Genomic DNA, 24,346 nt, shown 5'->3' on the forward strand with positions numbered 1-24,346 from the left:
GAAACCTTTCGCCGTCCAATTTTTCAGAATTTTTGCCTGACTGCAGGACCCAAACGATAATAATCAAAGCCCTCACCACGGCCATTTTTATTATCTCACAGCGTCGAACCAGTGTTCCTGCACCCCGGTCTACTGGCAGCTGTAGCCACTGCAGTCACCATAGCCACTTGTACTTGGTGCATGTTTGTGTGGCCGCTTTGCACGCATATGTCGAAATGGAACGATAACAAAAATTAATAATGGAAAACGAAGATATTTGTGACAGGAATGAAAACACAAACGATAGGTACTTATTATCTTGTTTTGGAGGGAAACCGCAATATTCCTAATCGGTTTTCGGTTCAAGGAGAAAGTCGGCAATCCGAAATAACTTGTGTCAGGCAACGTCATAATTAGCGCGTATCTCAGGGGTCCGCATAAGCACGTATCTCGGGCAGGGACAATGCGATCGATACTCGGTAGGGCGCTCCTCTATAATCAGAGTCTGCCACTCGATGCACTAGCAGATGGGCATTGTAGCAAAACCTAGGGCTTGCTCACTGAAGAGCTTAATGTTTCGTTTTCTACGGGTACAAGGCTTTGTTACCAAAGCTTTACTGTTCGTTTAAAGGGACACTAAAGTGAAAGAATAAATCAGTTTAGACTAATGAAGCATTGTTTGAGAACCCTGCAGGCAGTCATTTAAAAAAAAATAGCTTGATTATTAGATTAGAAAATGAAGGTTCAAGTATCAGTATTTGAATTTCGCGCCGAAACCCCAGCACCAGTACGTCAGCGTGACGTCATGGATTCCAAAGTATGTTTTCGCATTTGGGCCGCGTTGGCTGAATAAAGGTTTCCGAAACTTGTCATGTTTAATATTTGGTTCCTTTAGTACACAATGTAATGAATCTGTACGGCTACATATAATTAGTAGGCCCTAGAAGATGCCATCAAATTCCAAGACGTCACAGCCCCCAGGCGCGGGAACTTAAGTAGGTGTCGCCACCCGTATTTCGTTCTTGCGCTTCTTCTGGCTTACCAAACGTCTTATCGTTGTAAGAGCGGTGTTTTTGGTGTTTTAGAACGGTAATTTACTGATGCAGAAGAAATCATTTTTCCCTTTAGTGTCCCTTTTAAGTTTGTTTTATCGTGACGGTGGTCTCACATTTCAGCAAGTACATTCAATGACATGCTGCTTCTGAGATCATCCTCAGTGCCTTGAGTATGATCACAGGATTCATAACTATGTTTTTATCATTACTTTGCTTTGAAAGTGTTTGCACGCAAATCCAAACTGTTATGAACTGTTACGGATCATTATTTTTTCATTCCAGAGCAGAACCAGAGTGGAACATTTCATTCCTACACCCTGCTTTGTACTGTCGTGTGCTCTGCAATACTAGGCGTAGCTGCTTCGATGTTTGTTACCAAGCTTCCTGCTGTTTGGTGCTGTGTTTTTTATTGGAAGGGTTTGTTGCTGGTCAGCAGTGTCACCGACTCCGCCTTCGCCATTCTTCGCACCGTGGAAAGCATGGCAAGGGTTTAAAAAGCGTTACATGATGCAAGTTCCCAAAAACTCAGCTTTGCCGCAATACAATGGTGCTATGCAGCCTAGCATATGCAATGTATTTCGATGAATCATACCAAGTGTGAAAAGGAGCCAGTGTCACGGGACATAGTATGTGTTCCTTAATCACCTCACCATCTCTCACACTCACCATCTCCTGCCACAGTACAAGCCCCAAGATGCCTAATAAGTGTACTGGCAGGCCATCAGGTCTAATTCGAATGTGGCTGCAATGATTTGAGCCCTTGAGAGTTGTGAAAGAAATGTATTTGTTTTTTCCGAACTACTTGATTTTTTAGACGTTTTCATCGTCCATGGGAGACTGAAAAATTGGATGTTGATTATATATAAACACAGTAGAATTCCTAATAATTCTACCCTGATTGGACCTTGTAAATTAGGTGGATGACAGGGCAGGTCAAAAGGCAAAAGAACATATTGTACAAATGTATTGTCATTTCATTTACCAAACAATCTCCAATATTTTAGTGCTATTTGCACTACTGAATGCTTGAAATGTCATAAAGCTTGTTCATGGCTCATTGCATGCCCCCCCCCCCCATCCCCCATCTGTATCTACCAGTGGTTTCTGATAGCATTGTTCTATGACATTTAGTAGTCCCATTGCTTTTTGTTTAGCAAAGGCCTATGGTATTGACAAGTAGATTTTATTTTCAATATAATGGTAGTTTTTCTAAATCATGAATAATTCAGGGTGTCTGCCAACCGGGGAAACCGGAAAAACCTGGAATTCTGGAAAAACTCGGGGAAAACGCAGGGAATTTGTGCCTATATCAGGGAAAATTAGCCGTAATTTTATTGAAAGGGTCGAAGTCGCGGTAATGCTGGCTCAAGTCACAGACAGGAATCGTAATGAATCGTCTTTGACGCCCTGTCATAGGCTGGAGGAGTTGCCAGTGTACAGTCAACGACCGACTTTCTGGATTCTCGATAATTTGGACAGCTTCGCGGCACCACTACGTACCCCATAGAGTCAATGTATCAGAACGTCTGAAATTTCGAACGCAAAAACTCTTCGCCATCCGATTTTCTGAACGTTTTGCCATGACCGCAGGTCTAAAACGGCATCAATCAAAGCCACCACCACTGCCATTTTGATTACCTCGCCGCCTCGAACCGGCACTCTCGGACACAGATCCGCTGGCAGCCGTAGCCACCACTGCGTGGCTATGGCCTAGCTGCTTCGACGTTTGTTATGAAGTTTCTTGCCATTGGGTGCTGCGTTTATTATTGAAAGAATTTGCTGCTGTCAACAATTGGCTTAGATGCTTGGAAAGCACAGTGCGTTGCATAATGCCGGTTCCCGAAAGTCAGCTTTGCCTCTGTACAGAAATGTTATTTGGTGAAGCGTACACAAAAGTATTGCAGTGAAGCATTGCAAGCGTGGGAAGTGGCTATTGCCACGGGACACAGTATGTATTCCTTAATTATACACGCGTGCACCCGGTATTTTCTGTTACAGTAAGAGCACTGATATGCCTAATATGTGTACCGACAGTCCTTCAGATTGTTTTTGAATGTGCCTGTGGCGCTTTGAGCCCTTAAGGGCAGTAAATGACATGCATTTATTTTTTCCGGCTGGCTGATTTTTCGGACGTTTTTGCGGCCCCTAGGGAGTTAAAAAAATTGGACGTGGACTGTGCAACTGACCAAGAAGATGCTTCAAATGGTCCGTGGGGCAAACAAGTGGCGGAAGGAGGAAAAGAACATAAAGACCTACGTATTGGGGAATGAACGGGAAAGGAAGCGTGCTGCCACCGTTTTAAGCTGAAACAAACGAAGTGTGGGCTGATGCCGAGATGCAGGTGTCCCTCATCCAAAGCAAAATAAACTCTTTAAATTAGTGAAACAAACACTGTGGCATCGTGCGCAGGCTCAAAGTATGTTAGGACAGTTGAGGTTGACTTACGAGCGGTTGAGAGAGAATCTCAACTGTGACAAAGTTCAGGCCTCATACCACTGAGCTTGCTATCAGCTGATAGAAATAGCTCACATTCAAAAATATTTGCTTCTGTATGCGTCTCCTTTTCATTTGCATTCGAGAATGTTCGACTCAATTTGCAATTTTTTTCGAAAACATTTTGTTTGCTGTGCATTTTATTAACCTCTCCCATCTATTCTTTTTTTGAATAACATAAACACTACTTCTTAGTATTCAAATTGGATTAAGTCGTCTTTTTAAAATTTTGTTTATATGCTTACTAGAGAGTGACAGCATCAGGCAATACGGTTTCAGCCCGTCTTGACATAAAACATAGTTCTGTATCACTCATGCAATTTTGCAAAGGCACTCAGGGAAAACCTGGAAAACTCGGGGAATTTGGAAATGTCAACTTGGTAGACGCCCTGTAATTCCACTTGCCTCCCTTCTACAGTCATTGGCATAATCTGACATGATGGGAAGCTGCTTCGGGCATTTGAAGGCGGTGCATCACTTGATTTTTGACTGTCGTGTTGCTTTTTTCCTGCCAAACTACCAAATCTTTGCTCTTTGCGATAGTTGCCTGTTAATGCATCTCAGAAGTGTTATTTTTTTCCATTGTATGTTTCTTGCTAATTGTTAAAAAGCTTCTATAAAAAAAAATTTAGGTCAGGGTCCACAGTGTTTTATGTGAAGTGGTGTGCAACATTGTCTTGCAGGTGACGAAGTTCAGTGCCTGCCCAACCTTGCTGGCCAAGACGGGTGAGCGCATTGCCAGCACGGGTAAGTTCGGTGGTCACCAGAACCGAGCACCCCCCCTTGCCCAGCTGCAAGGCAGTGTGTTTGGTGAGCCCCCCATGAAAGACCTTGACCGAGTTCAGGACCAAATCCGTAAGTTGACACAAGTGCCAGTTAAATTCTCAGAAAGGTCCTTGTTTGAGGGAATTTATCTGTATTCGGAGGCTTGATATATGATGTTCATGAAAGAGTGGACAATAACATGCATGGCAAGACATCCAGCAGTGTGCAGGAGTGCATGGATTTTCACTACTGCATAAAAAGATGCTGTCATATAAGGTTCTGTGCTTCTTAAATTTAGAAGCATGTTCCAGTGATATGCTTAAGAATTTGGACTTTAAGAAAGGAAGCTTTGGTGTTTAATTTGTTACTACAGAAAAAATAAATTAAGGGACCTTGCACCACTTTTTGAACATAAGGAAGTCAGTGCTCTTGTGAAAAACCAAGTAAAATATTGCTCACCTCTATCTTGTGGGGAGCAAACAGTACAATGCAAATCGCCTAAAATGATACCACATTTAGCAATATATTGGTTATAACGATGAGCCAGCTTAATAGTATCAAGTTATGCATTAGGGCTGTGAGAAAAGAAAAAAAAACATATAACAATATGTTATGATCACATGTCGGATACAACAAGCAAAATTTTGCCTTATGGACGGTGTTTTTTTATTCAGACTGGGCTTGACATTTGTTTTGCTAAGTTCACCTTAAATGATTGAGGCTGAGATGGGGCAAAAATTTGTGTACGTGAGTTCATATCTGCCGCCATTACCATGCAGTATGTCTTGCTTGTGCACTGATTGTGAAAACAATGGAGAGCATCTTGAGTTCGCACAGGGCACCACAAGATAGCACTAGCTGCTTCATGTTTGTGTCACGCGTTGCCCATGATCATGCTCCATCTGTATCCAGAGGGAGAGAGAGAGAAAAAAGAAAGCTCTAAGTGAAAAGTGGCGGCGCATTGGTGCCCGCCCTTTCTACACTCTCTCTCAGCAAGAGGGGAATCTATGGCAGAAATGCACTGCGGAAGCAGCCCTGAAGCAGCGGACAGCCCAATTTGCAGACGATGGTGCTGACAAAGTGCAAAGCTGTGTCGCTTGAGACAAAGGTACAATATTGCAAGACTCAAAGAAGGATGAGCTCATGCAGTTGTGAAACCGGGAGCGGCGAGTGATCAGGAAGGCTGGAGCCAGTGGCCATGCCAATCAATGGAAAATGTTGGCTTCGTGCGCCAATGTGAAACCTCCCGCTGTAGTGAAACCAACACCGTGGTGGAAGCTGCTGACATTATCGAGCTCTCGGAGCATGTCACTACTGACAATGAAGCAGGTGGTGCTTCGATAAAGGAGTTTATAAGTGCAGATAGTGCTGCCTCGTTCTACGAAGAGATCTCCTACAAGGTGATAGTTGTCGCGACAGACGATGGCGTTGGGTGACAATTGACGACAGCAGCAGCAGTGGTGACAAAATTAACAATGGGCAGTCTTTGACCTCAACCCCGATGTTAATGCAAAGTGCACTATCGCCGATTGAGTCATGCAAGCCAAAGGATTACTTCTGGCATTAGTGCAGCAGCTGGACGCAATGCAAACTGCGGTTGTTAACACAAAACTGCCACGAAAACAAGTACAGATTTTTACTTTTTCTGCATGCCTACCACTTGACACACTGTTTAAAGGTATAAACAAACATTTTGTTTTCCACAGCCTACTTTTTACAATGTCAGTTCTTTAGTTCAAGTGGTAAATTTGGGGTTTGAAGGTAGTGCAAACGTTTGGTTGGAAGGTTTCTTTTAAATCAGTCCAGATGTAGTGATGATAGGTAAAACTATCAGACTTTTAGTTCTTTTTGATATCATTATAGGTGGACTATATTGCTTGAAGGATGGCCTTGCTTCCCCACCATCTCCATAATCCTTCAGTTGACCAGATCAGACAAATTTGAATTAAGGTGGTGGCTACTAAATTGAAACATAGCAATATCAGGTTCAAGAATTTCGACTCTATGTACATTTATTGGTGCAATACATAACCCAATATCTGCACAGCGGTAACAATAGTACTGAAACTTGCTGCTGCCAACGGCACCTGGCTCTCTTGCTCAAGGAAGCGCTAGCGCTTCAGCTATTTTCCACAAAATATTGCCTCACAATAACAAGAAATGTTATTAGATGAATGTACACTCAAATCTCGATAATTCAAACTTGAAGGGGCCCTACAATTCGTTCAAATTATAAGAAGCTATCAATTTTATGAAGATATAGAATTAGCGATGAGAAAAGTGCAAACTCGATATACTGTAGTAATGAACGACTTCAATCAAAAGTGGGGAAAAGGCAGGCTGGTGAATACACAATTGGCAACTACGGCGTTGATTCTAGGAATGCTAGAGGAGAGATGCTGGTAGAATTCGCAGAAAGGAATAAGCTTTGAATAATGAACACCTTTTTCAGGAAACGTAGCAACAGAAAGTGGGGACCTTGAAAAGCCCTAATGGTGAAACAAGAAATTAAATTGATTTCATACTTTCTGCCGATCCCTGCATAGTGCAAGATGTAGACGTGATAGGTAAGGTAAAGCGCAGTGATCATAGGTTAGTGAGGGCTAGGATTCACCTCAATTTGAACAGAGAAAGAGTAAAATTGGCCAAGAAGAAACAGGTCAACTTAGAGGCAATAATGGTAAAAACAGACAAATTTAGGCTGGTACTTGCAAACAAATATGCAGCCTTAGAACAGGGAGATGATGATGATGACATAGAGGTAATGAATGAAGCTGTAACGAGGCTGGCTTCAGAGGCAGCAATTGAAGTGGGAGGCAAGGCACCAAGGCAACCAGTAGGCAAGCTCTCCCAAGTAACAAAGGACCTAATAAAGAAACGACAAAGAAGGAAAGTGTCCAACTCAAGAGATCAGATAGAATTTGTGGAACTGTCAAAACTGATCAACAAGGCGAAAATAAGTGATATTCGAAACTATAACGTGAGAAAGACTGAAGAAGCCATAAAAAATGGACGCAGCCTGAAATCAGTGAGAAAGAAATTTGGCATAGGACAAATCAAGATGTATGCACTGAAAGATAAGCAGGGTAATGTCATCAGCAATCTTGACGATATAGTAACAGAAGTGGAAGAATTCTATACTGACCTGTACAATACCCAGAGGAGTCAGGATGCCTCCATTAGAAACAGTAATGAACAGGATACAGAAACTCCTCCTATAACTAGCGGTGAAGTCAGAAGGGCCTTGCAAGGCATGAAACAAGGAAGAGCGGCAGGAGAAGATGGAATAACAGTCGATTTAATCAAGGATGGAGGAGACATAATGCTTGGAAAACTGGCGGCTCTTTATACGAAGTGTCTATCAACCTGAAAACTGGAAGAATGCAAACATTATACTAATCCACAAAAAGGGGGATGTTAAATAATTGAAAAATTATAAACCCATTAGCTTACTCCCAGTATTATATAAAATAATTACCAAAATAATCTCCAATAGAATAAGGGCAACACTGGACTTTAGTCAGCCAACTGAACAGGCTGGCTTCAGGTAGGGATACTCTACAATGGATCACATCCATGTCATTAATCAGGTTATCGAGAAGTCTGCAGAGTGCAATAAGCCTCTCTATATGGTTTTCATAGATGACGAAAAGGCATTTGATTCAGTAGACATACCAGCACTCATAGAGGCATTACACAATCAAGGAGTACAGAACGCTTACGCAAATACCCTGGAAAATATCTATAGAAGTTCTACAGCTACCTTAAGTCTAGACAAGAAAAGCGGGAAGATACCTATAAAGAAAGGGGTCGGACAGGAAGGCACAATCTCTCCAATGCTATTCACTGTGTGCTTGGAAGAACTATTCAAGCTATTAAACTGAGAAGGCTTAGGAGTAAGGATCGACGGCGAATATCTCGGCAACCTTCGGTTTGCCAATGACATCATTCTATTCAGCAACAATGCAGACAAGTTACAACAAATGGCTGAGGACTGTAACAGAGAGAGTGTAAGAGTAAGGTTGAAGATTAGTATGCAGAAGACAAAGATAATGATGAATAGCCGGGCAAAGGAACAAGAGTTCAGGATCGCCAGTCAGCCTCTAGAGTCTGTGAAGGAGTATGTTTACCTAGGTCATTTAATCACGAGGAACCCTGATTGTGAGAAGGAAATTCATAGGAGAATAAAGATGGGTTTGATCGCATACAGCAGACTTTTTCAGCTTCTGACTGGAAGCTTACCATTATCATTGAAAACGAAGGTGTACAATCAGTGCATTCTACCAGTGCTGACAATGGGGCAGAGACTTGGGAGACTGACAAAGAAGCTTGAGAACAAGCTAAGGACCACACAAAGAGCGATGGAACTAAGATTGCTAGGCATAATGTTAAAGACAGAAAGCGAGCAGTTTGGATCAGAGAGCAAACGGGTATCGACAATATCCTAATTGACATAAAGAGAAAAAAATGGAGCTGGGCAGCTCATGTGATGCACCGGTTAGATAACCGTTGAACCATTAGGGTTACAGAATGGGTACCAAGAGAAGGGAAACGCAGTCGAGGACAGCAGAAGACTAGGTGGAGCAATCAAATTAGGAAATTCGCGGACGCTAGTTGGAATCGGTTGGCGCAGGACAGGGGTAATTGGACATCGCAAGGAGAGGTCTTAGTCCTGCACTGGACATGAAACAGGCCGATGATGATGATGATGATGATGAGGATGAGGATGGATTGAATGGAGGACTTGCCTGCAGTGGCACATGTGCACTGAGCTAACAAATGAGCGGGAAGTTTCAAAAGATTTATTCACATGTATTTACAAATTACATTCAACGTACAATTTTTCGGACCCAATAGGGGCCACAAAACATGAAAAATCGGGTGGTCCGAAAAAACGAATGCATGCCTTCTATGCCTTCAAGGGCTCAAATCACCCCAGGTACCTCCGAATTAGCTCTAAAGGCTTGCCAGTACACTTAATAGGCATGTCGGTGCTTGTACTGTGATAGGAGACGGCAGGTGCACGCGTGTATATTAAATGAAACATACCATGTCCCGTGACAATTGCCCCTTCGAACTTTTGTTATGCTTCACCACGTAAGATTCTTGTATTGGGGCGAAGTTGACTTTCGAGAACCAGCATTATGGTGGCGGTCCCACACCGGCGGCACCAGCTCACCGTTTTCAGTACTTTTGGAGCAACCGTGGTGGCTCTTCGACTTAGGATATAAAGTTGTCGTACATACCATAAAAAAAGCTTAATTCTTGTATATTCCAACTATATATAATATAAATAAATTGATTATTGTGATCTAGAAATGAATGTTCAAGGTTCAAGGTGATACATGGTTTTCGCGAACTGTGTCTCAGTTGTGACTATATTTAGAAGAAACTACCGCATCTACCGCATTGCGGCTTGCTCTGTAGCTTTAGGACATATTTATCTATTTCCTAGATGCAGCAAAATAATGTTGAATTTTTACTTCTTGGATAATTTGCTTTTGAAGATTGCCACATATCGCAGCTTCTAATGTAAACAGCCTGACTAGTACACGCTCAAGGAAGCTAAATTTTGGATAAGTTAGAGGTCAAGTAATTTCCATTTAGGACACAAAATTTCATTTATGTACCTTTATTAGTTTTCCTAATAATGCGACCGAAATTAAGCAATATTTAGAATTTTGGTCCTACTTATGCTCATTTTTGCAGGAAGGTACTAAAGGTACGAAGCTGCCGTTTTGGATGAGACAGTTAGAAGCTTGAATTCAAAATCTCAACGCATACTTTTCCAATAAAGCAAAAAGAAACGCTGTCCAGGACGCGTGAATTTTGCAATTTTTTTTCCACTGGTAACATCGATAAAGTCGACGTAATCTTCAAACCGTACCACAATCTAAGGACTCCTATCTCAAACATTAGCAACTATGGTCATTTGTTATTGTAATATGCTATAATCACAGTGACAAACTGCAATTAAAAGAAGAAATTTATATTATTTTTGCACTTACATGCAAAATTTTCACCTAGCGCCATCTAAATGACTGTCACAAAAGTGCTGGACCGGGAAGTTCACAGTTTCTCCGAATGTGGCGGGTTAAAACATTTTACCTCAGGAACGAACGCTTTAGACTTTTCTGCCGAAGGATTCCTGGGGCGAAATCTTATAATGGTTCCGAAAGAGAAATGGTTCCCTTGTCCTCACGTGATTAGTCAATTGTGGTTGTGTCAGCAGCCGTCAGAGAGCGCTGCGGTACCGCAAATTTTGAACACGTCACGCACCTGTCAATAATTTTCAAAGCGAACCCATCGTCGGCCATGAGTGGAACCGGCGAAGAGGTAGTCCGCTTTGGGTTCCGTTGCTGTGGTTTGGATGTTTGCTTGCGACCATGGCCGCGCCGCTTCGGAGACTTGCGGGTGGAGATTCGCCTCTGAGACTCGCACCAACGTATGATGACTCATTCTGTTTACCGGTTACACGCATCCTAGCTAATGAAGCAGACGAAGGCTTGTACACAGCAGACGACGGAAGTGAGAAGCGTTTTCAACGGAATAATCGTACGCTTTGAGCTAGCTGCTTTATTTTTACTTGGGAGGAAAACTGCTTTGCTTTGTCAAGAACGTTAGGTTAGATGCCTTCATTTCAGTTTCTTAGGCAAAATGTCAAGTTTGTGTCACGTTACGAAAGCAAAACGGGGCTATCAGCGTCATTTTGAACGTGTCGCGTCAACGTCACGCCTTGAAGAAAATGGCGGAATGTCCAGAATAGCGGCCCCGGTTCCCATTTGGAACCGTTATAAGATTGCACCCCTGGACTACCCCACAATGCCTGTGAATCATCCTGAATAGTTAGGGGAACCACTCCCAGAGGCATAGCCAAGGCCTCGAGACACGCTGTTGCTTCCTGCTTTTGTTGGCCTAGCACGTGCATAGCAGCCACGGTGAAAGCATGTGCCAGCCAAGCATGAGAGCCGCCTGTGTGGCCGAAGAAGGGAGGAGGCCTCGCCCATGGTGCGCTAAAATGACTCCGTGAAACTTCCGTTCGGTCGTCGACATTGTAGATGGCGCGATTACAGTAGCACAATAGAGGAATCTTACCTTTATCTTTTTTCTTTGGCTGACGAAACGCAGTGGAATGGAGTTTTATTTACACGTGCACTTGTTTATCTTTCACCTGTGACCGCTTTTCATCGGGCGCAGGACGTGCCTGCATGTATCGGGAATTTCACGAACGTTATTGATGCTTCTATACGTTGTCTGTTGTCACCAACGCTTATGTAATATGATTGTATAAGCGATGCGAAAAGCACGCATGTTGTAGCACTCAACGCGCAGTAAGACGAGACTGTAGAGAACAAATTGCACCCCATTCACACCACATGGTTTCACCCATTGGCCTGGGCCGGTATTATGTGACGATGCCTTTTCGTGCTTTTCACGCTTGGTCAGTGATTAGAGCGACGGTCTGCTCACGTTATCAACGGGATCTACCGGATGTCAGCGGTGGATAAGACTAGCATAGAATAAAGGATAACGCATTGTTGTGATCGGCCTTTTGATCTTCTTGGTAAGCCTGGGACTTCGAGCCGGAGCTGCGCCTGCTGAGCGGCCAAGGCCTCTTCAATGGGCACCGATGAGCTGCCCCCTTTCGAGCCGGTGGACGGGCTGTTGTGATTGGCCGTTCACTCCGCGGCACCCCTCGGTCACAGCTCGCACGATTAAGCTGAAAGGGCCGACAGCCTCGACCAAATGGTTCTCGACGTGGATGAATTATGACCAGCGTGGAAATACTTTTCATGAGAGGTTTCAGAAATTAGCAATGACACGGCTTTCACCTGTCAGCAGCACAAACTGGCGTGTCCAAGCCAGAGACGTGCTCAGTGCAATGATACTTGAACATGTGTCCAATAGAATAAATATAAATAGAAAAATATTATTGACTCGTGTGACGCACGTGTCCGCTACTGAGGTCAAAGTCACTCGTTCTACACCAAGCCGTACCGGCTGCATTTTGATGGCGGCAATCTGCAAAATTACCCTTGTTTGAAGCATTATGAACCCTGGGTGACATGACAAAGGAAGCACATGTTGTGAAATATGCGCGAGTCATATTCTACTAACAAGATTGTGTAGCCGTTGGCTTGTTTCATGCCTGCTTATCTGAAATCGGGCAAGAACACTGCCAAGCGACCTAGCCTTATGTATATATATATATATATATTGTAAGCACTATTAACGTACTTCGTTTTCATTTGTACATAGCCATCATCATCTTCCTTATTCTTCTACTTCGCGCAGGAGCTGGGGCGTTGCCTTTTTTTGGAATAAACAGCACTGGACAACTTGATCTGTGTCGGTATTATAAAGTGGTGGAGGTACGTCAAGACCCCGACGTCCTCTCGCGTTCCCGTCCTCTTTGGAGCTCCGTTTCGGTCGCCGCCTGCGCCCAGCTACCCCCACAACAATGGACACTTCCAACCCCGGCCCTTCTGGCGCCTCTAACCCTACCACACAGACGACCCCGCCTGCGGCACCCTCTTGGACTGTGACGAGCCCTCAGTGTGATCCCCGTCTTTGCGGGACTCCGCGGTGATGACGTCGACGATTGGATCGACCACTATGGCCGCGTGAGTTCTTGCAATAAGTGGAACGACACCCAGAAATTGAGGCACGTCGCCTTCTACTTGACCGGTGTTGCAAAGATGTATTTCAACCATGAATCTGACATCGTGGATTGGTCCACGTTTACCTCCAAGCTGCGGCAAATCTTTGCTTCCTCATCTGGCTGTGCAGAAGTCGCCAAACAGAAGCTGGGAACGCGCCGCCAACTTCCACAAGAGTCTTACACCTCATACATAGAGGATGTCTTGGCTCTGTGCCGCTGTGCGAATCCTAGCGTGACGAAAGCCGAACGCGGTCGCCACATCTTAAAAGGCATTGGGTCTGTTGCGTTCAACGTCTTAATCATGCAAAATCCGGCTTCTGTCCAAGGCATCACTTCAACGTGTCAACGCCTAGACAAGCTGCAGTCTATTCGTCTTCCACATGACAGCGGCGATCCTCAGGTTCCCCATTCTCCAGATCTACGTGCTCTTAACCGCACTATCATCCGCGAAGAGCTTCAACTACAAGACCTAAGGCGTCCACCTGCTGCCTGCGCCCCAACCCCCACCTTCGACTTGCGCGAGGTCATAATGCAAGAGTTGACAGCGATGACTACACCCACGACGCATCTCGCTCCGGTAGCGCGCCCCACACCTGCCTACACACATGTTGCTTCGCTACCCACCCCTACTGTGACCTCTGTGCCTACTGGTGTTTCCTATGACCATTTGGCTTCGATGGGAACCAGAGCACTTGCTGTGCCATCGTACCCTCAGTGGTGTCCACCTCGTCCGGTTTGTTTTTACTGTGGTATATGCGGCCATATATCTTGCTTCTGCCGCCGTCGCCAGCAGGATGAAAGATGAGGCTATGCTGAGCACGAGAGAGACCGCACTCCCCGATCAGACGCCTACTATCCCGGATTGTTCTCGTTCCCTCAACAGCGTTCTCCATCTCCTCCAGCTGCTTCCAGTCTGCCTCATAGTTCCCGTTCGGCCAGACGTCGTTCTCCATCGCCTTACCGGCGCTCTACATCACCTCTTCGCCCCACTTCTCGTCTTGCTGACCAGCGCTCGGAAAACTAACTGTTGCAGTTTTTGGAGGGGAAACTGCTTCTTTATGCAGTGCAGTGAAGTGCAGTGAGGCGTCCAGACAGGACACAGGACTATAGAAGTGGACAACACGAACGCCGACTATCAACTGAAGGGAGCACTGAGGTGAAAAAAGAAAGAAGACACAAAACTCATCTGCTCATGCTCAGGAATGGTAACACCACGTGTCAGTCGGGTACATGTGCCGGTCTACGTGAGAAATAACTGTTAAGGCACTTAATCTCTTCCTTATGTAAAGTAATCGAAGGCTGACTCACGCACGCACTTCCACCATTATAGATATGCCATGCCTCTACCATAAGACGCGTATCTTCATTCTTATGCCTGTACAATATCGCGCACTCATCTAACTCTGGCGTGCAGTTACAATCTCGACAATGTAGCGAAAGATTAGAAGGCGATCCACCGGTGGTCAAACACACGTCGTCTCAAAAGATGGCATCCAGCCAGACCCCAAAAAGATTAGTGTCATTCTCCAGTTTCCTCGCCCCCAGCAACAGAAAGATCTACGTAGTTTCCTCGGCTTGGCGTCATATTTTCGTCGATTTATATGCAACTTCGCAGCAATAGCAGCTCCTCTACACAAGCTACTGGTTACCAGTGCCACTTTCACGTAGACTAGCGACTGTGAGTCTGCTTTTCAAGCTCTTAAGTGGCATCTTACTTCCGGACCAGTGCTCTGCCACTTCGATAATTGAGCCCCCACCATACTCCATACTGACGCAAGCGCACAAGGTATTGGCGCAGTACTTCTGCAACGTAATACAGCCTCTAAAGAGCAAGTCATAGCATATGCCAGCCGACCACTTTCTCCAGCTGAGCGGAACTACACCATTACAGAGCAAAAGTGCCTGGCTGTTGTTTGGTCAATTCAGAAATTTTGCCCATACCTTTACGGCCGCCACTTCACCATTGTCACCGACCATCATGCTCTGTGTTGGCTGTCATCAATGAAAAATATGTGAGGACGCTTAGGACGCTGCATACTCCGCTTGCAGGAATATGACTTTACTATAACGTACAAGTCTGGAAAAAGTCATCATGATGAGATGCATTGTCTCACTGCCCACTCTCGCTCTCTCCCGGTAACGCGCCGTTGTCTGCTCCACCAAGTCATTACGATGCTACACCTGCCTCACACCAGCTCTGGATAGCGCCCCTGGACCAAGTTAGGCTTTCATCCTGCTCTGATTTCGTCTCGCTTCAGCGGGCCGACTCCTACTGTCGAGCTCTCGTGGATCGCCTTAGTGGGTTCGCCGAACCACCCAACAGCCGCTTGCGACGCCAACTTCGACAATTCCGCCTTCAAGGTGGCGTGCTACACTGCTACGTTTACGACCCCAACAGGTCACCAGCGAGTCCCAGTTCTGCCTCGCTGCCTTCGCTTGCGGGTATTAGAAACACTTCACGACGACGTATTGGCTGGCCACTTATGCTTCCACAAGACTTATGACCGCATCAAGACCCGCTGCTTCTGGCCTGGCCTATCCACAACGGTGGCCAAATACATTGCCTCTTGTGTGTCATGTCAGCACCGCAAACGCTCGACATCCCCTCCTGCCGGTTTACTACAACTATCCCTTGCCCGGACACACCTTTTGAATTTGTTGGTATTGATTTATATGGTCCCTTGCCGTTGACACCCTCCAGTCACCGTTGGATTGTCACTTCGGTCGACCATTTAACAAGATATGCCGAGACTGCCCCTCTGCGATCCGACACCGCTTCTGAGGTCGCCGACTTTTTCTTGCGCTCCATCGTATTGCGCCACAGGGCTCCTCGTGTTCTTCTCAGTGACCATGCGTTCATTTCACAAGTTCTCGAGGAAGTTCTTCGGGCCACTAATACCGTCCACAAATCTATCTACCTCTACCTATCATCCGCAAACCAAGGGCCTTACTGAGCGCTTCCACCGTACGCTGTCTGACATGATTTCTATGTACATCCGTCCTGACCACACTGACTGGGATAAAATTCTTCCTTTTGTGACATTCGCATATAATACTGCTATTCAACGGACTACCGGCTACAGCCCTTTCTTCCATGTGTATGGGCGATCTCCTTCTACCATATTCGACAGAGAACTCTTTTTTGCACCTTCTTCGTCTAACGCGTCGCTTCCAGAAGATTTTTCTGCCCGAGTTGCACATTGCCGTCAAATCGCGCGGGAAAGCACAGAAGCTACCCAAGCTGAGCGCAAGCGTTACTGCGACAACAAACGCCGTGAGCTACGTTTTCACCCTGGAGACCAAGACCTGCTTTGGACTCCAGTCCGCACCCCAGGCCTCTGTGAGAAGTTCCTTCCAAGCTACATTGGCCCATACACTGTTGTGCAGCAAACATCTGCAGTGAACTATCTCGTCCACCCAGTACACTCCGTCACTGACCGGCGCCGCCGGAATGCCGGAATTGTTCCCGTGTCGCGGATGAAGCCCTTCACTCCCCGTTTAGATAATCTCCAATCTGTGGCCAGGCTGGCCGCTTCCATGACGGGGGGAAGTTTGTGTAAGCACTGTTAACGTACTTCGTCGTTTTCATTTGTACATAGCCATCATCATCTCCCCGGTTCTTCTACTTCTCGCGCGTGAGCTGGGGCGTTGCCTTTTTTGGAATAAACAGCGCTGGACAACTTGATCAGTCTCGGTATTATAATGTATATATTACTATGATGAAATCATGCAGTGTACTATGGGTTTTTTGTTGTACGTATGCTCTTTCCTTTGCCCTTCATTTGGATACATAAATTGTAATAGCTGACCTCAAGGTCTAGTTCCCGAAGAGAGAGAAAGAAAATTTTAAAAATGCTGTCGGAGGTTCCACTCTGTCTTATAGGTGTCGTGTTTTAGGTAATGGGGTCCTGCCTATTTTGACGCACGTTTGTAATCGATATTTTGACGCACGTTTGTAATCTACCTGAAGGCATGAATGTTGCCGGATTCTGGACCCTCATTAATAAACGGGAAGAAAGTGGGTAAACCGAGGGGGCCCGACTTTTATTAATCATATCATAAGAAGCCAACAAACATTGACACCAAGAACAACATAGGGGAAATTACTTTTACTTACTAAATTAATTAAAGAAACTATAAATATAATGAAAATGAAAGTGGATGAAACAACAACTTGCTGCAGGTGGGGAACGATCCCACGTCTTCGCATTATGCCTGCAATGCTCTACCAATTGAGCTACTGCGGTGCCATTTCCCCAATCCACTTTCTTGGGTATTTATGTTTCCTTCTAGAGCCCTTGGAGTGTTAGCCAGCACCACCACTCATAAACCTTGGTGGCAGATGTGGAACATCCTTTCTGCTACAGACATCATGAGTATGTGATCTTGTTTTGGGTGAAGGCAACTGGTCAATAAACCCACGCATGCTACCTGAAGGCATGAATGTTGCCGGATTCAAGACCCTCATTAATAAACGGGAAGGAAGGGGGTAAACCGAGGGGGCCCGACTTTTATTAATCATATCATAAGAAGCCAACAAACATTGACACCAAGAACAACATAGGGGAAATTACTTGTACTTACTAAATGAACTAAAGAAATTATAAATTAATGAAAATGAAAGTGGATGAAACAACAACTTGCTGCAGGTGGGGAACGATCTCACATCTTCGCATTACGCGTGCGATGCTTTACCAATTTAGCTACCGTGGTGCCAGAGGTCATAGTGTATCATTTACAGTGTCAACAGAGATGTGCATAGAGGCACCATCAGCGATTCCTCTGTAGAAAAGTCCAATGAAGGCAGACAAGTTGCGTCGTAGTAATGCAATGTGGTTTATTATTTATTATCAATCTTTGACTGTTCTTGACTCAATATTGTCAATGCAATACTAGTGCCTGTGCTTCACTCATTTACGTCACTTTTGCCCTCTGGTCAAAGTTGTGTTCTCAGCACGAGCAGGACATTTGCTATTTCAAAACACTGAGCGGTCATTTTAGTTTGACTAAGTTTCTTTTGGGTGTCCTGATTTTCAGAGCTCCTGAAGAAGCTTAGCGTGGCCATGAAGAAACAGCGAGATGCCCGGACAGAACTGGAGAAGCAAAAACAGAAGGACACCACCTTTGTGATGAAGAAAAAGGACTATGAGCAACTCAAGAAGGAGCTGGCAGGGGTTGACGAGGCTGTTGCGCGCCTCCAGTCTTCAGGTCAGGACGATGACCGACTAGCTGTGCCTGTGCAAGACCTGGTGAGAAATTCACCCAGGCGCCAGTCCCTCCCAGCTGCATCAATCAGCAGGTACCCCCCAGGTGGGTGCACACAAGTGTCAGCACTGCATGGAAAGCTTTGCCCATTAATATAATGGCATGTATCTTTGTTGAGATGCAACACTCCAAGTACTGCCAGAAGCAGTGAGCACTTGTGCAGGATCGGAAGCACGCTCACGATGTTGTGTTGCTCATACCCTGACTGCATGCAGTAAATTTCGGCACACTTCTGCACGACAAAAGTTACGAAAATTGAAAAAAAAGAGAAAAATTTGTTTAAGTGTAGTGTAGGTACCAATTTGTGATGCACATTTGGTCCGGGCTCATCGGTCAGCCTGTGCTCATCCGTCAGGTTCGTGTGCCAGCAGGCACCCAGCCGCTGTCCTTTCATGTTGCGAGTATAATTCTTCCCGTAGTGCTACAGCCTGTATCGAAAGCTTAGCTTAATGTTTGTCCCTTTGCTTTCTCACATCAGCAGTGGTCTTTTACTCTTCTCTTCAAAGGTTGTCTGCCTTCTTTTTTACAGCTTCACCAAAAACACCCAACGATGGCAGTGTGAATGGCGTTTCTCGAAGGGGACGTGCACCTCCTCCCACACCTGCCACTGCACCTGTGGAGAGGAAACGCAGGAGGATCACGTGATGCACTTTGGGCTCACATCATCATTCCATGCACTGTGACTTAGCTTGCTGTAGGATACCTCAGATCACTTGGGCGTCATTTGTATTCACACTGAACAGGCCCCCTTCAGGGCCTATTTTATTTTTCTCTGCAATTTTCTTATTGCTTTATATGGAATGCATTGCAGACTCATTTTCTACCTGCTACAACTGTTTGCACTGTCATCATTAGTTATTGCTGCCCACTACTGTTCTCTTTTAATGTTGCCAACAGATGTGTTGGTTCCCCTCGTGTTTGTTCACAGTGAAAAAAATTTAGATGTTAAGTTTAGTCGAGAATGGAAATATATGAGGCAAGTAAGGTGTAGTATGTGTACATATATATAGAGAGTACAAAGACGCCCGTGTCTAGTTGAAAGCTATTATTTGTTCCTTGTGGCGGGGAAAAAAGCCTTGTTTTTTTTTTGTCAGTCACTTCCGGCTTTTTCGTCAGTATAATGTTTCTCTAGAGACCATGTAGGACTTTTTACATTTGCTTGGGATTCAGAGCTGGTGTTGACATAACTGGCCCATGGATAGAGTGAGTCACTGTTTTGTCAAGTGCAGGCTGTCATCACTAGCAGTTACACGTGTATGTATCCCACTGCTGGCCCAAGTTCCACGCAACAAGTTCATGTTTCTGAATTCTTTTGCTCACATTTTTTTTTACCACCTTATCATTTCTTGCATTGCATTGTGTTTGTTCCTTGTACCTTTCATTTATTTCCTTTTCTCCATTTTGATAGCACATTATCATTGGCACAGAAATCTGTATCGTGCTCTGTGTATCAGACATTTTCAACCTGTGCTAGCCTGTCAAACATGCTGACAGCGCAGACTTCAGCCCCTTGATGTTCAGTGCGACTGCAAATAATTGTTTCATCTGTCACATTTCCCTACTTGATCATACACAGTTCTTTGTGTACTTTTGCTTGTTTTTACATTATTGTGTCGTTCCGCTACATATTTCAAGATTAGGATTTCGAAGGAGCACTCTCTGTAAGTTGATGAACTGCTGTGCTTTGGTGAGATGTTAGCTAGAACATTGTCGGATGCGTAACATGCAGAAATTAAAAAATTGTTCTGCTCCACATCGAAAGTCTTCAGGAAATAGATATAAGTGCTGTGCAAGCACATTGAACCAAAAGAAATAACAAATTTGCGTTTTTGTAGATCCAATAAATGTTTCTTAAGAGCTTGTATTATTACATTAATTTGAATAATGAACTCTTGAGGCAAAATGTATCTGTGGCAGTGTCACTATAGCATGCTCTTGGGTGTGTTTTGCCGAATATAATGAATTGATTTTACTAGCCTAAGTAAAGCTTTTAAAACAGGTGGATGTCATGATTCACTGTAAATCTGTGGGCAAGCAGTTAGCTGAACTGTTCAGTCTTGAACAATTGTACATAAGTCATGTCATTCTTATAAATTTGTTTGAAACATTTTATCCCAATCTAGTTGCAAAATTTTCAGGAAAGTTGCCTTGGTGGAAGTGTTTATTGTTGCGTGGTGAGTTGATCCCAGCCACGTAATGCTGTTAACCCACCTGTGTCTGCTACCTGGGAGGTGTCCTGTTACACTGCTGGTTGTACCACACTTTATTTCACTGCAAAGTCGTTTGCTATGACACAGTCATTTCATGTTGAGGCCATTCATCTCCTACAGCCTACCTATGTTTTATGATGACAAAGCTGGAGGCACCTTTTGCTTTTCTGACAATAAAATGCTAATTCAGAAGCCTAATCCCCTTTTTCTTTGTTTTTGAAGTTATGCTTGCAGTGTACTAGCTTGTTTGTTTTACTGTGGAAGTTGTAGTAACCGCAATTCCATATTTCCTAAGTCCACTTGCTTCACAAAATGAGAGGCCCCAACAGCTCTATATGCATTGTGAAGAATGTGACTGTAGCCACTTGTCATCTCTGCTGGGAGCTGGTGTCTCTCCCTGACGTGACCTTGGTTGGTGCTGAGGAGACAGGCTTGCATCCGGGTAATGACAAGGAATAGATTTAAGTAGGTTAGAGGAGGGGCTGTCCTATAATTGCGGGCGCCAGCTCGAGGAGGCTTAGCAGAGTGATGTCTATTGCCCCGACGTGCACGTGGTGAAAACCAAGCGCATGCACAAAACGGTGCAGGGACGAGCTTGCTGTGTGCCGTCTGCTGCCGAACCTCCTCCCTCCCTTCACCTCGTCTGCGTGCAGCCCTTTGGCTAGGCGACCACACCTATTGAACCGCGGTTGCAATGAACGCCATTTAACTCTTTCCCTACCACGGGGAAAATAGTCGTTTTTTATAGGTTGCGCCAGATTTCTTTTTTCTGAAGGAACAGCACTCAACATTTTATATAATACACAAACAAAAAGCAAAATGAACGCACTTTTCATGCATAACACTTTTATAAACGAGATGTATGCCATAAAAAGATTTAAATTGGCAGAACCAAGATTGCGGAATAAAATTGAACATAGTTTGTAAAGACACACATGTATCTACTAAGAAAAATATGTAACAAAAATTATGAGATATATAAAATGTATTGCCGTCTAGTAGGCACTGTCTCTGAAAAAATCAATTTTTCATTGAACAGATATTCCACTACAAAAATGTCACTATAAGCTCTACAGTTGGGTGTGCCAGGCTGCGGCCGCCGATGTTCGGGCTGGTTTGCAATGTCTTCGCTCTCAGAATCAAAGACTGACGAAAAGGCAGCCTCCCGAGACACGCTGCTGCTCAATCCATCGATAAAAGCAGCCACAGACGCAGCTGAATCGCGACATCTGTGATCTTTCGAAGTGCGCACACCGCTCCCAGAGGCGGCTATTTCTGCTTTCTACTTCGACGATCGGGAAACTAGAATGCGCTAGAATAAAATTGAGTGGGGTGAGCGGCTGGGGCGGCGGATGCTTTGCAGTGAGGCGCGCGACGACAAGAAATACTGTGAAGGCGCTGCAATCAAACTTGATTGGGCTGCATCAAGGTCGCGCCCCGTATGAAACTGCTGGTTATACTTTTCAGAAGGGTCCTTTGTTCTACTACATGCACTGTTATATGCGTTCAGGCTGCTCAAACGATGATTATAAGTGAATATGACATATATTCATGCCTTAGGAATAGATGCCTTTCTTTCTCATCTTTATTTCATTTCTTTCTTTAATGCCGCTCGGTGATTGTGCGTGCATTGCAGCTGCAGTGTCGGGTTTCATTCTACTATGTTATTCTACAGTTCCCTTTGGAGAACAAAGGTTTGTCTTGTTCTTCAAGCAGCATGTATCTCTTGTGTATGTTTTTGCACATGTAGTTTTCCATTAGTAGATGTTGCTAAACGCAGATGGAAAAACATTATGTAAACTTCATGCTTGCCGCTTCAAACAAATAAAACATATCTGCCCCATCTAGCGCGCTGCACTCAGATTTACAGGAAGTATTCTTATAGAAAAAGAAAAACTGCAGTGCAGCATACCATTCATGTATCAGTCTTCTTCGCGTAACAGAATGCGAAGAAATTGGTACGGGTTCTTTTATTGTGGTTGGTCCTCGGGCCCCGAAAACAGTTTTAGGTAGCCATTATATATGCTAATCTTTGGCTCGTAAGCCTTGTGGATTTTTTTGTCCTGTTCATGCTTACAATAACGAAATAAAAAAAAATATAAATAAGATGTGGCGCGGGAGCCTAATTAATGGCTACTTAGTGGATATGGCGTTGTGCTGCTAAACTCGAGCTTACAGGTTCAAACCAGGTCACAGAATTTGATGGGAATGAAATCGAAAAACACTCATGTACTTCTGTTTAGGTGCACGTTAAAGAACACCAGTTGGTGAGAACTGAACAGGCTGCCTCGTAATCCTATCGCAAAATGTGAAACACTAGAATTTGTTTAATTAAAAATTGAAAAGAAGAGGTGACTGCCTCCTTCGGCTTTTTCCTAGGGGTGTAAACGAAAGAAATTGTTCTCGAGCCTGACTTCTGAGAAAAATGCGTTGCGCCTGTCTTATATTTCATACCTGAATGTAATGCCGTTCCCAACTGTATGTCCGTTCAACTAAGCAGCTTCTGTATTATAAATGGTTGCTTTCAGTTATTCGGTGCACTATAAGGACAACAATGAAGCAATTAAACGAACAGCATGCACATAGAGATATTTGTAGATGTACTTTCTTCGTTGAAGATAAGTGTAGTACCACACTGGGCACCCAGTTTTGGGATTGCAGACATGGTGAGACTGACACTTGACAAGAACATTATTGAAGTGTCCTGAGGAACTCCGCCCACGGCAGGACCGCAAGGTGGACACTGTCCAAAAAATAATTTCCTTGCCTCAATCAAGTTAGATTTGCAGGCTGCGCTGAAACAGGGGGGGGGGGGGGCGTTTATATTGAATGTCAGCTAGGCACTTGTTCAGCATAACCGATTACCACCCGTGCGTTAATTTGCTCGGGAACTGGTGTGCCTCTGTGCAACAGCCACGACTCTCCAGCAGCACAATCATTCAGAAGAAGAGTCCTTACTTGCATCGGCCCCTCACCTTCAAGACTCCAAAAGCACTTTTATACATTATAGTCGAACGAAAACGGCTATTCGATAATTTTTAATAGTGAATTCTGAAGTCGAATACAATCTGATACCATTCTGTTAGACTACATGTATTCAGTTCATTTCGCCTGCTGACGCATTGAAGGAGATCGCCAGACAAGCCAGGGAGATTACAATGCTAAGAACTTCCCTGTCTACCCCATGCAGTCTGAGTACATGGGCAATATCTTGTCCCTAACACTTGTTCATGTTAACGTCCAATAATTGCCTTGATTCCTTTTGTCGGGAAGTCCATTGGTTCACCTGGTACTTGTGCAGCTTTAAAAGAAGCGCGTTTATTCCGGTCGGGAGTTCTCCCTTTTTCAATCGGTGTGTTTAGAATATTTGATAATTTTTCTCTTACATACACCGTGTTTACTTGCATAATGATCGCACTTTTTTGTAAAAAAAAATTGACGTAAATTCAGGGGTCTGATCATTACGCGAGCTAAATTTTTCCGCAAAAAAAAATTTTTTTTTCATCCCGCATTTGCTGCGAGATCACAACAGGTCAACAAATAGGCGGCTGCCGCTGTATGTAGTGCGGGACACCAAAACAAAAATGGTGGCCACCGGAGTAAGCCGAACACGCCGAACGGGATTTTTTTTCTTCTTGCGGGTCCATTACGTGCATTGTAACAGTTTCTTCCGTATCAGGAATGAATAATATTGTTAATATCGGAACAAGGACGGGAGGGAGACGACACCACAATGCGCTAACTTCAGCAACTTCATTTTCAGGGAATGCACTTATATAACCCATGCACAGTGGCGCCACCTCATCCAAATCTTAAACGTCCAAAAAAGCCATCTCCTTATCTAACAAGTCGACCGAAGGGGCACTAACACACATATCACTATTCCACCAGATAGCCTGAGCCTCAATAATCTCTTG

General features: G+C 44.5%; 1 protein-coding gene across 1 annotated transcript in view; it reads left to right on the forward strand.

The window, feature by feature from the left end:
* LOC142585961 (structural maintenance of chromosomes flexible hinge domain-containing protein 1-like) overlaps window positions 1–20,627 on the forward strand; it is a 409,872-nt gene extending 389,245 nt beyond the window's left edge. Inside the window, exons 47-49 of the mRNA XM_075697096.1 lie at window positions 4,211–4,382; window positions 17,992–18,264; window positions 18,749–20,627. Coding sequence (XP_075553211.1) covers window positions 4,211–4,382; window positions 17,992–18,264; window positions 18,749–18,864 — 561 coding nt within the window. The 3' untranslated portion in view covers window positions 18,865–20,627. The remainder of the gene's footprint in view (window positions 1–4,210; window positions 4,383–17,991; window positions 18,265–18,748) is intronic.
* The last annotated feature ends 3,719 nt before the right edge of the window (window positions 20,628–24,346 follow it).

Source organism: Dermacentor variabilis, chromosome 6, assembly GCF_050947875.1.
Source record: "Dermacentor variabilis isolate Ectoservices chromosome 6, ASM5094787v1, whole genome shotgun sequence".
In the NCBI taxonomy this organism is placed as follows: Eukaryota; Metazoa; Arthropoda; class Arachnida; order Ixodida; family Ixodidae; genus Dermacentor; species Dermacentor variabilis.